This window comes from Geospiza fortis, unplaced genomic scaffold (assembly GCF_000277835.1).
Source record: "Geospiza fortis unplaced genomic scaffold, GeoFor_1.0 scaffold55, whole genome shotgun sequence".
In the NCBI taxonomy this organism is placed as follows: Eukaryota; Metazoa; Chordata; class Aves; order Passeriformes; family Thraupidae; genus Geospiza; species Geospiza fortis.
This window is the reverse complement of record NW_005054308.1, coordinates 1,987,283-2,002,528: the sequence shown is the minus strand read 5'-3', so window position 1 is coordinate 2,002,528 and position 15,246 is coordinate 1,987,283. Positions and strand designations below refer to the sequence as shown.

The window sequence follows — 15,246 nt, the reverse complement described above, 5'->3', positions numbered from 1 at the left end:
CTGACTAGCAGTTGATGAAGTCGGTGATGCCCCATGGCTCCGGAGTGCCTCAGAGCTGCTTTCAGGAGTGGGCTCATGGCATGGAGCCAGCCCCTGAAAGCTGACACACCCATGTAACATCTGGATGTGCCAGGGCGGGGACAGCAGGAAGCATCACACAGTGCATGAGCAAGGCCCTGGTCTAACATGCAGGCACCCCAACACCCCTTCTTGTGCTGGGCAGGGGAAGACGATGCACAGTGGGTGCCACATCCAGCTCACCTCCTTGTAGGACAGCCACTGGTAGGGCTGCTTGGGCTTCCTGAAGCCCAGGCAGGGGCCATTCTCTGAAAGACACAAGCAGAGATGATGAGTTATGGGGAGGCAGTGCCAGGAGTTAACACATGGGGCCATGATGTGGGGGAGCCCTCCAGGAGTAAATCCATAGTTAATGGGTTGGTTCTCACAGCAGTCTCCAGCAAACTACACACACAAGTGCATCTGATGGGAGATGAGTTGCTGGGATCCTCCAAAAAGGCTTCAGTCCTCCCCACTGACAGCAGCAGTTTGCCCCAAACAGCCTCATTGAGAGACACTTCTCCAAACGTCACATGAGCATTAGTGTCTGATAAGGACACTCATCCCACTACTTCCACTGCCTTTTGATTTAAAAAGGTGAAAACGACTATATTTAGCCCAGCCTACTCTGGAGGAAGGTACAACAACATGCAGCAGTGCATGACCAGATGAAAATTTGAAAAGTTTGAATAATTTGCTAATGGTATCTACTTGCAGAAATCCATTCCTCCATACACCTACTGAGTCCTTCATTTACCCCTGTCTTGTGGGGCAGAATATATGCAGATCTACTGGGGTTTTTTATAGTACCAAAAATACTAATCTGACCATGACGTTGTTGCATTCAGTGAGGCAGGACACCATAAACAGCAGACATGGAAATAGTTATGGTAGAGCATGGAAGAGTCATCATGGCTCTTTGGAGTGAGAAGGGATGTCTCTCAAGTGTATGAGAGCTCTGTGACAATACCAGTGACCATGGGGTAAGAACACCTGCATGGTCTGGTTCCCACCTCTCCCAACTTCTGCTCCTAGGCCTCCTCACCCCTATGATCTCACCAGAGATGTTGAATCCCCTCCTGAAGACCTCATACATGGTCCTGGCATCATCGTAGTAGTGCGTCAGCAGCTGTGGGCTGTCCCCGATCACCGAGCGGCGCGCCCCGGCCAGGCCCTGTATGAGATGAGGTGACACAAAATGACACAGCCAGCAGCACTGCTCCGGGGTGGGAGATGGGGAAACCCCCACCATAAAGCAGCACACTCCCCAAATGCCAGCAAGACCTCTGTGACCACCACCTGCCCCAAGACCCACAGGGATGTCAGAGGGGTTTGACCTCAGCACCTCAGGGATACGGAGAGCCCTCTGGTCACAGAGGAACACTTGACCCAGCTCATTGTCACTGAGATCATTGATATTTCCCTAGGGAGTTTAATAAGGAATTATGGATCTGGAAGGAATGGAGTGGGGATGTGCTGGGGGAAGCAACTGGGCTCCCCAGGTCTTCAGGACTAGCACCATGAGCACTTCCACAAGGACATCCAGGCCAACATGAAGAACAGACCAAGGCAGAGCCCAGCCCCCAGCGCCATGAGCTCAGCAGAGGTGTTTTAGGAGTGGGCAACCAGGATGAGAATGAGCAAACCAGGACTGCACTGGGAGCAAAAAAAAAAAAAAAAACAACTAAAGCCCTAATCACAGGGAAAAACTATCTTGAAAAATGTTAATTCTTCCCACCCTTTTAAAAAGCTGTTGCAATTAAAGACAATGATGTCTTAGAGGGAAAATCACAAAAGGCTTTAAAAATTCTCATCCCACTTTCAGATATTAAAATAAGTGGAGACAATACTCAGAAATATTTCCGTTCTTTACGACAGAGCCATATCATTAAAGCCTTTTGCAAGGATAACAATTAGTAACTCTTCAGCCTCTAAGTATGGATTCAGGTTTACTTTTTCTTACTATTACCAAGTTTGCAGCACCAAATTCAGCAATGGGCACATATGAAGAGTGCCAGGTGATCTGATCACATCAGCTGTTGCCTTTCAGTTGTTTCTCCCATTCAATGGCAGTGCCTCTAATTTTTTGCCATGGATGGTTGAGCAAAGCTAAGACCAAAATTTAACTGAAAATTTGAGAGAATAACATGCTGTATTCTAGTTTACAGGAAAAGGTGAAGTGATGGGGTGAAGTGATCCCTGGCACAGTGCATTACATGATTGATTTCAGGATGAGGTTGGGGAACTACCAAAACAACAACAACAACAAAGCCTTTCTGGCGTGCCCTGTGGACACAGATCCGTAGAAACAAGTCCAGAGGAGGCCATGAAGGTGGTTAGGGGGATGGGACACCTACCCTATGAGGAAATGCTGAGAGAGTTGGGGTTGTTCAGCCTGAAGAAGAGAAGGCTCTGGGGAGACCTTAATGAAAGGGGCTGGAAAGGCACTTTTTACAAGGGCACATAATGACAGAACAAGAGGTAATGGCTGCACACTGAAATAAAGTGGATTTAAATTAGATGCTAGAAATCAATTCTCTCCTGTGAGGGTGGTGGGGCCCTGGCACAGGTTGTGCAGAGAAACTGTGGCAGCCCTGTCCCTGCAAGTGTCAAAGGTCAGGCTGGATGGGGCTTGGAACAGCCTGATCTAGTGCCCATGGCAGGAGGCTGGAATGAGATCATCTTTAAGGTCCCTTGCCACCCAATCCCTTCTGTGACTTCCAGGCATGCAGATCTTGGGGAAAGCCAGCCGGGGTTGCCCTCACCTCGACTTCTTCCGACTGCATGCTCAGGTCGCAGGGCGGTTTCACGGCGCGCGGCCGGCTGGCGAACCAGTAGGCGACGACGGCAGCGAAGGCGCCCAGGCCCACCAGCGCCGTGGCCGGCAGGTTGCGGAAGAACTGGCTGAGGTCATCGAACTCGGGCAGCCGCAGGCTCCGCAGGATCTCCTGAGCCTGCATCTTCTCCACCAGCGAAACTGCAACCTCTGCAAGAGCCACAAGGATGGGTCAGGTCGGGTGAGGTCAGGTTGAGGATGGGCAGAGGCAGCGCGGGGCTCAGGGAAGAGGAGAACATGCTTTGCCTCATCAGCCATTGCAAACACCCTGCTCTGCTGAGCCAGGGGCTGCCTGCCAGTGGCCACCTTAACTGAGAAAAACTGCGTCTGTGGAAGAGACAGAAGAAAGGAGGAAGCATCCATAGCAGGGTGAGCCGGAACAGACAGCTCACTCCCTAAGGACAGCTGAGCACCAATGTACAGGAAGTGATGCAGCTGCAGTTATCTGGAGTGAGAGATGCTGGAACAAGCTCTGGGATCCAGCTAGGATCCCTCAGGGCTGCCAGGAGCTTTCTCTGCCTTCCCTGAGCAGGACTGCACAGACAGTTGTGCTGGGCTCAGAGAGTGGGAGTTGCTCCTGGGAAAGGCAAGGTCACACTGTGGATCGGGCATTGATTTAGACTCTGCCACAGCAGGTTATCCTACTTTTCCCTTTTGCACAAACAGAAACAGCCACCAGAGAGAAGGAGCCAAGCATGTGGCTCACTGCTCCAGAGTGAGAGGTCAGGTGGTCCCCTGGGAAGTTGTGTTTGGGCGTTGAGTGCACAAGGAACATTTTAAATAACTCCTGTTTACAATGAGAGCCCTGTAGCAGCTCCTCACTGAGGAGTCCCCTGTATCGGCCAGTCCTCTGAGGAATGAGCCAAGCAGGTGCTGCCCAGGGGGAATCCAAACAGTTCAGGTTTCCCTCAGCTCTATTTATGACTTTACAAGAGTCAAGGTCTTAAACAAGTTTTTCAGCCACATGAGCCCAGGCAGCCCTTTCCTTCTTGCCCTCTGGCCTTGCTCCAGCTTGTGCAGTTCAATGGCTTCACTTCCATGAGGGGGCCAGGACTTCCCACATAACAGCACCACTAACACAAACCTGCTTTTTTCCTCCTGGGAGCAGTGTCTGGGCTGCACTATCCTGAAAGTCCTGAGGGTCAGTCAGGACTACCCTCTAGTAACCTTCTCCTGTGTTTGTGCCAAGTGAGCATTGGGGATGGCACAGGCCAGGTGGTGAAGACAGGGGCACCCTTTGCACGAGGCTCTGGAGAAGGTTGGTAAGTTTGCGACCAACATAACAAACAATTAACCTCACTCACTTTTGGGCTGTGAAATGGTGAGGGCAGCAGCAAGGGGACAGCAACACAGAGCCCATGTTCAGGGTCATCCATCTCCCCCTGAGAGCCCAAATGTCCCTCTGGCCCCATGCTGCTCCCTGATTCTGGCCAACATCTCACAGCCACCTCTGCTCCCAGAGAACTCCTGACTCTGCAAACCCTCTGGGACCACAACCAGCCTCTTCAAGAATGGTTAAACCCCTCCAATAATTACATCCAGATAATGTTACTGGGAGATACCCACCATCCTCCTGAGGTTTGAGGACCTTTTCAGAAATTTCCACATGTGACAAAATACTGACTATGCAACTGCAATGATGTTAGTGTGAATGTGAGGGTGGTGAGGCACTGGCACAGTTTGCCCAGAGAAGCTGTGGCTGTCCCATCCCTGGAAGGGTTCAAGGACAGGCTAGATGGAGCTTGGAGGAACCTGGTATAATGTAAGGAGTCCCTGGTCATGGCAGAGCAGTTAGAACTGGATGAGCTTTAGGGTCTCTTTCAATCCAAACCATTCTGGGATAGAATGATTCTATGAACTGAGACAGAGTACTGATTTCTCCCCTAATATTTCTCAACACCAGACTATGAAAAACAGCCTGACAAACACACTTTTACTACAAAAACTAGGAGAGCTTATCAAGGGAGCTATTAATTTACTGATGAATTGCCTATTTGTGCAAAAGCATTTCAGCAAGTCCCAATTAAGACTGTCTGCTCCCAGAAACAGCCTGTCCCACCAAAAGCAGCCACCCAGCTTGCTGGTTACACTGAAATCCTGGGAATTACTCCCTCAACAGCAGCCTGTAAATGCTGTTTTGTATCCATCTGTGCAGTTAAGTTGAAAATGGAAAGCTGGAAGGTGCCTGTGGGAGCAGCACTGCCATGGGGGGATGCTTGGCTACAGCCATATGCTTCTGTCCTGCTCCTGCCCTGCTCAGCTGCAGGGATTGCCTGGGTAGGAGCAGGACCAGGCCTTTACACCCATCTGGGTCGAGGGCATCCATGGACATCTAAAGCTCATAGCATCAACAGAAGGGTCATGAGAGTCAGGGCTGCAATTTCTGTTCACATTCAATTTTGGCACCGCAGAGTTCACACAAGCTGCCTTTCACAAGAGTTAATCCTGGGTTTTGCATCCCCAGGTGATTCGTGATAAGTCCATACTTGATCTGCTCACAGCAGCCAACCTGCCCTGGGATGGTGGCCAGGAAAGGTGCCCAGGTGTGTTTGGGATGATCAGAGAGAACTGCGTCACCCCCTCCCTATACCTACAGAAAGAGGGGTCAGGGGTGCTGGATCACAGCCTCCTCTGATGGGTCATGACAAGCAGGTGAGCACCTCATGGTCACATGCTCTGGGAATACATTTCTCATGTGATCAGGAAAATAAATCATAAATCATAGTAATTGAAATTCAGCACAGTTGGGCTGGGTTACCCATCAGCAAGGCAGTGTTGCATTCCAGACTGCACAGCAAGCAGCTGCTGATGTCACCTCAGGCTCAGGATCAGCAGCAGGATGCCCTCCACACCCCTTCTCTACATTTCTGTTACCTTTGTACCCCATTTCTGCTACCTCTTGGCCCCATTTCTGTTGCCAGAAGTAGATCTACCAGCCTGCTGCAACTCACCTTCCCCACAAGCAAGCAGCCCTGGGTGCCAGCAAGCAGAGCATGGCACCCATGCACGTGGCACATAGAAACACTGACATTTCCATTTATTCCAAATGGCACTTCACATCACCGGATTTCTAAAATATTCCCATGGCAAACAAAAGAGAAACAAATATGCAAGGAAGGACAGAAAGAAGTGGTTTGGAGGAAGGAAGGAAGAAGTGCTGGGGAAGTGCCAAGAGAGTACAGCCATGGGTAAGAGCTGGGGGTGCCTGGCACAGGGGAACTTCCCAGCCTGGGTCTGGGCTGAGCAGGGCTCCTGCAGCCTTGGGGCAGCCAGCAGGGACACTGGGCTCCAGGACACCCACCAGCCTGTGTTCACAGCAATCACCCCCAGAACAGGGCTTATTTATTTATTTTGGCAACAAAAGGCTCTCTTGTACAAATCAGTTTTCATCTTTTTCTCCTGGAAGTGATTCTGTAACTCCAGTTGGAGTTCAGTGACATAAGCCAGTGTGGGAACAGCCTCAGACTACTGGTGTGTGCCTAATGCAATTAAAATCTTACTGGTCCTGTGCAGCCACACAATCACATCCTCCCTACCATTCCATTAGTGCCTGCTTGGGAAGAACAACTCCTATTGGGGCATCCATATCCTCCTGCCCCCTGCACTCACAGTGGGGTGGGGAAGAGGCAGGTGAACCATTTTATCCTGGAAAATGGGCAAAGTGTCCCATCACTGTCCCTTTATTCAAGCCCCAAAAAAGGCTATTTACATTAGATTCCATAGCACAAAACCAAACGTAAATTAGCAGCTTTTCAATATGTCTGAGAGAATTAACAGTTTGCAGTGGGGAACTGCAAAGCAGAACCAGTGCCATGCAGTGGCTCAGAGCACAGAGACCCTCTGCTTCTCCCAGAGCAAGCTGGAATATCCCTTCAGCCAGCAGTCACCATGGATCCGTGTCCTTGGCTACAGCACTGGCTGCTCACTCATTTCACCGAGGAAACAGAATTTCCAGGATCTAAAACATCTCAATCTAGACAGCCTGATTTAGAGGGATTTCACGCCAGTGAAGCACTACAAGGCTTTTGAACTCTTTTCTCATGTTCAGTTCTGCAGAGCCCAGACCCTGAGATTTATAGCTGTTTTCCTGAAATGGGGTCAGTGACAGAAGATTTGCACAAAGAAGCATCCAGCAAAACTTGAACCACTCTCTTTCACCTTCCTATGTAGAACAAAAAACATGCCTGTGCTCTGTGCAGAGGGCTTCAGGGACTTTGCAATAGGGATCCAAATCACAAATGGCACTCAAGTTATGACTATGTCACTACAAGAGAGTTTCCATTTGCCAAGGAGAAAGGGAGCATCAGCATTCCCAGGGACACAAAAAGCTATTAGTCAGACTGCATCACTGGAAACCATTTGTTTGTTTAAATGGAAGCTGTTGCAATAATTAACATCTTCATGAAAACATGCACAGAGGCTATCACAGGCAGAGGCATTTGGGGATGTTGTGTATTGCTTGCAGAGTATAATCATTCTTATTTTTCCTTTTTCCTCAGACTCCATGTAGGCTCCTGGAAGGAGCCCCTGCCATTAAATGCAGCTCAGTACCTCCGACCTTCTCCAATTTGGCCAGGGAGCTCCTGGGACACCACAGGCTGTGAATTCCTAATCACTTCTGTAATTAAAACCACAGAGGTGATGCCAAGTCAGCCTCTGCTCTGCAGCTCCACAAGTTTTCCCTGTGTGGACACAGAGGATGAGAATCTGGATAAGCCTTCAATCCTCATCCTGAAGCCAATGTGAGTTGGGGCTGGGCTCAGGTGAGGAAGGGGGACACCGACCACTCTGCAGCAGGAGGCTGGGCTCACATTTCTCTAGATTTTATGGAACAAGTGATCTAACGAGATCTCCTACTCCTGCCTCAGCCACAAACAAAATACACAGTTTGATCCAAACCTGGAGATTTCTTCTCATTTGTTTTACTTAAACATGAAAAATTGGAAAACTCATGGCACTTGGCCGCCTTTCTATTTTCAGCTAGAAATCAGGTCAGTTTATTCTGTTTTAATGATTTTACACTAGAATGTTTATGGAAATGGTAATGCCACACTTTACAGCAGAACAAAACCAGTGTTAATTACAGAGAGAAAATGCCATTATGTATTTGTTGAGCATTACAGAGAGCTACTGAGAGCCTTACAGAACATTTCCCTGCTGTGAGATAGGAAGCCAGGCAGTCTGCAAGCTTGCAAACTGCTTGAGAAAGAGTAAAGGGTGTGATAAACCTAAAGGGGAAAATAAAAACACCAGAAGTGGGGAAAATAGGGGCACCAGATGTATCTGAAACTATGAAAGAATCGCTGTGTGGAAATCCAGTAAGCAGCCCCAAAATGAAGCAGGAGACAAGCAATACTTGGCTCACATAGTTTTGCAGGACATCTTAACAGCTTCTGTCCCACATGCAACTGTTCTATAAACACATGACCACGACAGTGACCCAAAATACTTCACTGCTTGTCCTACATGCCTCCAGAGCAGCCTGGGCAGGGGTGACCCCACAGCCCTGACCCACCACAAGTACTTGGATGCACATACAGGGACCCTCTGTACTCTGCAGGGCTTAATCAGCCACACATGCAATTCAGCAATTACTAGGATTATTGATCAAACCAAGACTAATACCAGTTAAAACTTTCTGAAACCATACCTGCTTTTGCTCCTCTAAAGTGGAGGAAAATATAGAGTACTCCTCTATCTCACTATAGCCCTTTTCTCCATTTAATGCCTCTCACCTTCAGACACATCCCCCTAAGCCAATCTCTCACAGACTCCACATGATGCTTTGATTTTTGGGACAGCACATTTTCATAAAAACTGTGTTTTCCATTAAAAAAATGCCCCCTACCTAACCAAAACCAGACCAAACTGAACTCTTACAGGTGCCTAATTTTATCCACTGAGCAAAATAATTGCCTCTCCAGTGCACAACCACAATTACTGTGTTTTACTTAGATCATGCAATTCTTTGCAGGGTCAAATAATAATAGAGGACTCAAAGCCAAGGCATTTGGCCTCGTTGACTGTGGTTCCACTACAACTCAATGAGTTATAATTGGGAAGGGAAAAAAAAAGAGGAGAAAGAAAAGGAACTGGTTTTGAGATAAAATTTCTTTTTTTGGATTATTATGCCAGTGCTCAGGCAACATAAGAGAGGGTGAGAAGCAATGGATAGCAAACAAGTGAGGACAGGCACACAGTGCCTGTGAGGCTGTGGCACTTCTTTGGGGAGCAGATGTTAGAGAAGCACCCCATGATCAAGAAATGTTATAAAAGCAGTTTATAACTTTTATATTCTATTTTTACTAACAAAGAATATCCTTCTCCCTTTCCTTTGAGAATCAGACTCATCAAATCTGTGAAACTGGCCTTTTGCCAACATGACTATTAAAGAGCAGGGTTTCAATAGCAGCCAAGCCTCTCTAGCTCAAATTGCTTTTGTGCTGGCAGAGCTGCCTGGGGCTCAGTGCACCCCAAACTCAGGGTCTGGACATGGGAGCAGACATGGGGCTGCCACAACACCACCAGGGACTGTCCCCATGGCCCTGCCTTCCACTCACCCTCTCCCAGTGCCCTCCCTTCCATTCAGCAAGGCAGGGTTATCCACAATGGAAAAAGGCTTTGCATCCAGGTCAAGCCTTGGATCTGCAGGAGAATAAGGCAAATAAACTTTATGGCAAGGAGGCCAGAGGTGCTTTCCTGTGTCCCCTGGTGAGTGAGTGAGTAAAGCACAGATATGGATGAAGGAGAGCGGGTCAGCATCAGCATGTAGTTGGGGCTGTGGTATAAACTTCGCCCACTGGTGTATTATTATTTTTTGGAGAGACAGGCAGTTTCACTCAGGACAGAAGGAATGTCTCAGAGAAAAGGCTGCTGAAGTACTGGGTCCCATTTATACACAGCATTTACACACATTATATATCTGCATGTGTGGATGTAAATGCTTGTGTGTGCACGTGCATATATATAAAATATATATAAAAAGCAGAATTTCCCCCTACTCTGTGTAACTGATGATTAACAGCACTAATTGCATAATACCACGTGCCTCTAGCATTACTGTAGAAACATCTCACTCCTTAAAAAACTTGAAGTTTTAAGCATTAACAGCCTGAGTGTGACCATGGCACCACATTTCCCCGTGGTTCCTGGGGACAGAGCTAATGGCAGCCACAGCACTGGGCTCAGGGGCTTTACTGACCCTCCAACTTCCATCCACCTTCCTGACATTCCCAACCCCAAAGGCAGGGCCCAGACAAAGGATGGGAATCTCCAAGCAACCAGAGGAGCAGCACTGGCCTCTGCTCCCTCCGGCTCTGCACTGCTGGGAAATGTATTTGCAAAACAGAAGATCTTTGCAAGAATCCACTAAAAAGGGAAAAATGCTAACAAGGAGCTCAAAGTCCTGAAAGAGACCAGTAATCACACATAAATAGAAGTATTTAAAGTATCTGAAATATCTACAGCGTATTGGTCGCTTGCCTAGAGAAATTATTCAACAAATAATTCAGTGCTATGCAGAGATCTTACTTTAGACATTTGAGATCTTTCAGAGAGCAAAATCCAGCCCCCAGCTGTCTGGAAATGCTCCTTGCTCAGAGCCATGCATGGACCACCAACCCATCCTCATCTCTCAGCACTGAGTCCCTCTTCATCCACTGATACCAAAGCCTCATGGAAAGCTCTGTCCTCCATTCCACACCTCCTCACCCACTCAGCACAGCTCAAACATGTGGACCAACATAAAAATACCTTTTGCACCCCTGAGCAGAGCAGTTTAGCAGCCCTCAGAAGCCACTCGGACTCACACATATGGAAAAGCCATGACTGGGAATCTGCTCCAAATCTGCCACTCCTCTGGATAACAAAGCATCAGGAAGCCAGAGCAAGCATTTTAAGTTTCATACCAAAAGGGAAAAGCTCAACAACTCTGCTGTCTCTGAAGTCTATCAGTTGCCAAAGGCACAGTAACAAAAAAGCTCCTCTAACTGCTGAAACATCCTGAAAAGGTTACCCAGCACCAGCATGAGCCAGAGTTATGAGGTTTCATTGACCAGGCTAAAATCCTCAGCCTGTGGTTCCAGAGGATGGAGTTCAGATGGGAAAAATATCCCTAAATGGGATATTTTTGCACTCAATATCCTCCCCATCAGATTCCTCTTGTTCCCCTTATGCCAGTGTAGCTTCTGTGTGCTCACCTCAAGTGAGCTCAGGCCATTCCTTCAAGCTAAAACATAACCCAGTCAGAAGGAAAAGCAAACCACCACAGTTGTGGGAGTTTCTGGCTGTCTTCAGCTCTCTGGAGCCTGCTCACACAACTGTGCCAAAATCAGCACAGGGGCTGTAAAGTTCCATCTGGGGAAAACAGAGCCTGATCCCTTCCCGTTGGCTTCCCTGGCTCACAGGCAGCATAGTCCACAGGAGCATCCCATTGAGGTGACTAAAGCAGGAGAGAATTTGCCACTCAACCTTATGGCAAAGCTTGCAGGTGGCAGTGAACCCTGCACATGCTTTCTGGGCTCGTGCTGAAGTGCCACGTGCTGCTGGCATTGTCCCACAGGGCTGGATCCTGACAGTGCATCGTGGGGCTGCTTTTGCCAGGGCTGGAGCTTCCTCCTGGGAACTCACAGAACATCTGCAGAGCTCCCCCCTTCCCAGAAGTACACATAAGTAATTGTCAACTTCAGTTCTTGTGAAGAATGAGGTTTGTTGGGTTGGGTTTTGGCTTTTTTTATTTTTTTACTGACATTGATGGTTGATTGTCCCATATACTATATGATTCCTAAATACTCTGTGTCAGGCAGCAAACAAACAACTTAAAGAATGGCATAAAAATAGTTATCTGGGGCAGAGTACAAAGAGAAGCACTGAATGGAAAGGGAGAAGGGAGCTGCACCCCTGACAGCTGGCTTGGCAGAGAGATGTGAAGGGGCTTTGCAAAGAGCTGGATGGCTTGTTGCCAGGGAAAGTTTTGATACCTTTCAATACTGAATTTAAATAAACCTTAGTATTGTCTGTAGAGGCCCTGGTCCAATTAAGAGCCCCAGTGACCTGAAGGCTCTGCAGCAGTGTCAGCGCTGGGCAGCGCAGAGGTGCAGGGACCACAAGGGACTCCCACACCCACCCTGCCTTTCCCAGGCATCAGCACAAATATTTGTGCACCAGTCCAGGGGTACTGATCCAGCTGCAAACCTTTCTGGGTTCATGGCTGCCGTTTCTTTTGGCAGCAGCACCAGAATAAATGGTTTCTGAATAACATCCGAGGATCCTGCCAGCCAGTTGCATTCAGGCAAGCATGGGAGTGCTTCACCCGAAGTGACACAGAAAACCAAACAAGCTCATAACAGAAAATCTTCCATAATTCTCAGGACATGACACAGTGGCATGCCCAGAGTTAATCCTGCACAGGATAGGCAAGAACAGGAATGTTTTGAATACCACTTCCAAGTCAGGTGTTAACCTGCCTTGTCTTTCTGACAGCTCAGACTGGACCAGAATACTTATTTGGTCAAACTTCAATTTTGTGTTGCCTTCTGCAATATCAACAATTATGTAGCAAGTATTCACAGCAGGGCTAAGCAGGCCAGACTGCAGCTGGCATTGCCTCCAGCCATGAAGATCCTGGAAATTTGGCCTGTTGCTGTCTGCAGGAGGTTATCTGTGCATTATCACACCACAGATTTTCATCTTCTGCTGCAGATGTAGAGAGAGACCTCACAGTTTGGGCCATATGACAGCTAAACACTGCCTTTATTATTATAAGGAATAATTCTCTTTATGCCAATCCTACAGCTTGAAGAGCTCCAAAACTTACTGACCTGCCACTGCAGTTAAAGCAAAACCATGTGAAAAAGGAGAGAACTGAAAGACTCTGCCAGCTCTGTGTCAAACACTGAAGACAGTATTACAACTGTCACGCTGGAAACTGATACGAGAAAATGACATCAAAATGGGAGCTCACAAAAAAGTAACAGTAGTGTCACCAACTCTAACAAATACAGTTGTATCCGTCTCTTAGAGTAATCTCACTGTAATTAGACCAGGTTAGTTAACAAGAAAGTGCCCTGCAAGTTCATGGGATCACAAATGGGTTGGAAGAGACATTGAAGATCACCCAGCCATCCGCCACACCATGGGCAGAGATGCCCTTCACTAGGGCAGATTGTTCAGGGCTCCATCCAGCCTGGCCCTGTAGTTGTAGTGCTTTATTAAAGGACCCTGTCTGCACAGATGGGAAGGAGTGAGGAGGTACCAAAGGTTAAGTACACATGGAGAGAGCAGAGTTTTATCCAGACCCTGTGCACACAGAACTGTGACTGCCTGAATCCGCTCCAAGTTTTATCCCAAAACAAACCAGAAACTGAAGGCAGCTTTGAAAGTTGTTCAAGGCTTATTTGGCAACCTTGCAGTGCAGTGAGGGGCAAGAAAATAAAGAGGCAGGCCATGTGCCAGAAACCCAAAGGAAGGCAAGTGCCCCCTCCCCCTGCAGGTGGGGGACAGCAGCAGGGACAGCAGGGGGACAGGAGCAGCCTGATGCAGCAGCCTTGCCCTGCACAGACCTGCCAGCTCCTGCCATGCCCTCTGCCTGCCTCGGCCCTGTGCCAGTAGCCTCCAGTCAGAACTGAAACACACTGCCTGCAAGAGCCAGAGCTTCTCAAAATAATCTCTTCTCTACTCCGGAGTATCACCATGCTTTTAAAGGAACATAACTTGATGTTTCTCTCTTGCGTGGTATCAGTAAAAGCAGAGTGATTAGCGCAGAAAGGGTCCTGGTGTTAGGGACACTCAGTGCCCAGGTGCAGGAGGGTTTCCCAGGAGGCCCCACAGTGCACACAGCCACCCCTGCAGCTGACCCACCACATGGCACAGCTCCAGGAGCAGGCAGGGACCCTCCACCTTCCAGGAGGCTCTCTGAAACTGCTGAAAGCATCATCCTCCCATTGTCTTCACATCCACAACCTGCTCTGTCCCCAGCATGCACCAGCAACAGGCACATACACAACACAGCAAGCCAGCAACCACACTATGGCCAGATAGGGCATTTCATGGCTACAGATAAGGTTTTCATGTTCTGTCCCTGACACCAAGGTGCAACCCCATGAGATCTCACACCCCACATGGCATCAGGCTCTTCCCATGTGGATGGAGTATGTTCATGGTTCTATGCTTGAGGAAAGTGGGACTGCACAGCATGGAATTAGGAACATCACACACTACACTGAGTGCTTGCAACCTACCACTGCTGCATAGCTTTGGCAAAGGTGAGTTTTGTCACCAGCTCCAGGAGATCCCTCAAGCAGGGACATACATTGCAAAGAGCCTGCACTTTAGTCTGGGTGGCTGAAAGTTGAGACACAGAAAGCATAGAAACCAGCAGGATGTCACAGAATTCCAGAGTCATTTATGTTGGAAAAGCCCTCTAAGATTATCGAGTCTAACCATTCCCCTAGCACTGCCAGGCTTGCCACTAAACCGTGTCCCAAAGTGCCATATCTACACGTTTGTTAAATCCCTCCATGGATGGCAACTCCACCATTTTCCTGGGCAGCCTCTTCCAGAGCTGAAAAATTCTTCTGGTGAAGAAATTGTTCTTAATATCCAACCTAAACATCCCCTGGCACACCTTGAGGTCACTTAATCTTGTTCCCCCATTTGCTACTTGGGAGGAGACGAACCTCCCCACCTAGCTTCAACTTCCTTTGTAGAGTGATAAGGTCCCTTCTGAACCTCCTTTTCTCCAGGCTGAGCTCCCCCAGCTGCTCCTTATCCAACTTGTGCTCCACACCCTTCCTCAGCTCCGTTGCCCTTCTCTAAACCCACTCCAACACCTCAATGTCTTCCTTGGAGCGAGGGGCCCAAAACTCAACACAGGATTTGAAGTCAACCACAACTAAACAGGTGTGCCATGCTCCACAGAGCTCCCGCTGTGGGAAACAAGCCCCGGTAGGTAGGGTCAAGAGTTTGGGGCAATGAACTAAGAGGAGCAGAGTCCTCTGGTGAAGCCCCGGTAGCAGGCTCCGTCTCTGCATCCCACGCCTGACTGGGCGCAGGTAGAGCTGCCCTCCCCGCTATCCCAGGGCTGCCGGGGAGGTCTCCAGCCCCCAGGGCTGTCACCCCGCAGCCCACGCGGGACCTACGGGCCAGTTGCCTCCAGCGCTGGGAGCTCCAGCCAGAGCCGGGCAGGAGCTTTTCCCCGCTAAGGCTGCTGGAAACAGGCGAACAACGGGAAAATGCCAAAGCCACGTGCCAGTGTCCCCCCAGGAGCTGTCCCGCATCCCCCCGCGGAACGAGCCCACCCCCGCAGCAGCCCCGGCTCCCTCTGCACCGCAGCTCTCCCGCTGCCGCTCTGCTGT

At 48.9% G+C, this 15,246-nt stretch overlaps 1 protein-coding gene across 1 annotated transcript in view; it reads right to left on the bottom strand.

Moving 5' to 3' along the window:
* The window catches only part of ACSL6 (acyl-CoA synthetase long chain family member 6), a 56,314-nt gene that overhangs the window by 27,848 nt on the left and 13,220 nt on the right, over positions 1 to 15,246 (bottom strand). The window contains 3 exon segments of the mRNA XM_005418679.3: positions 262 to 326; positions 1,117 to 1,231; positions 2,823 to 3,043. Of these exon segments, the coding sequence (XP_005418736.1) occupies positions 262 to 326; positions 1,117 to 1,231; positions 2,823 to 3,017 (375 nt within the window). The 5' untranslated portion in view covers positions 3,018 to 3,043.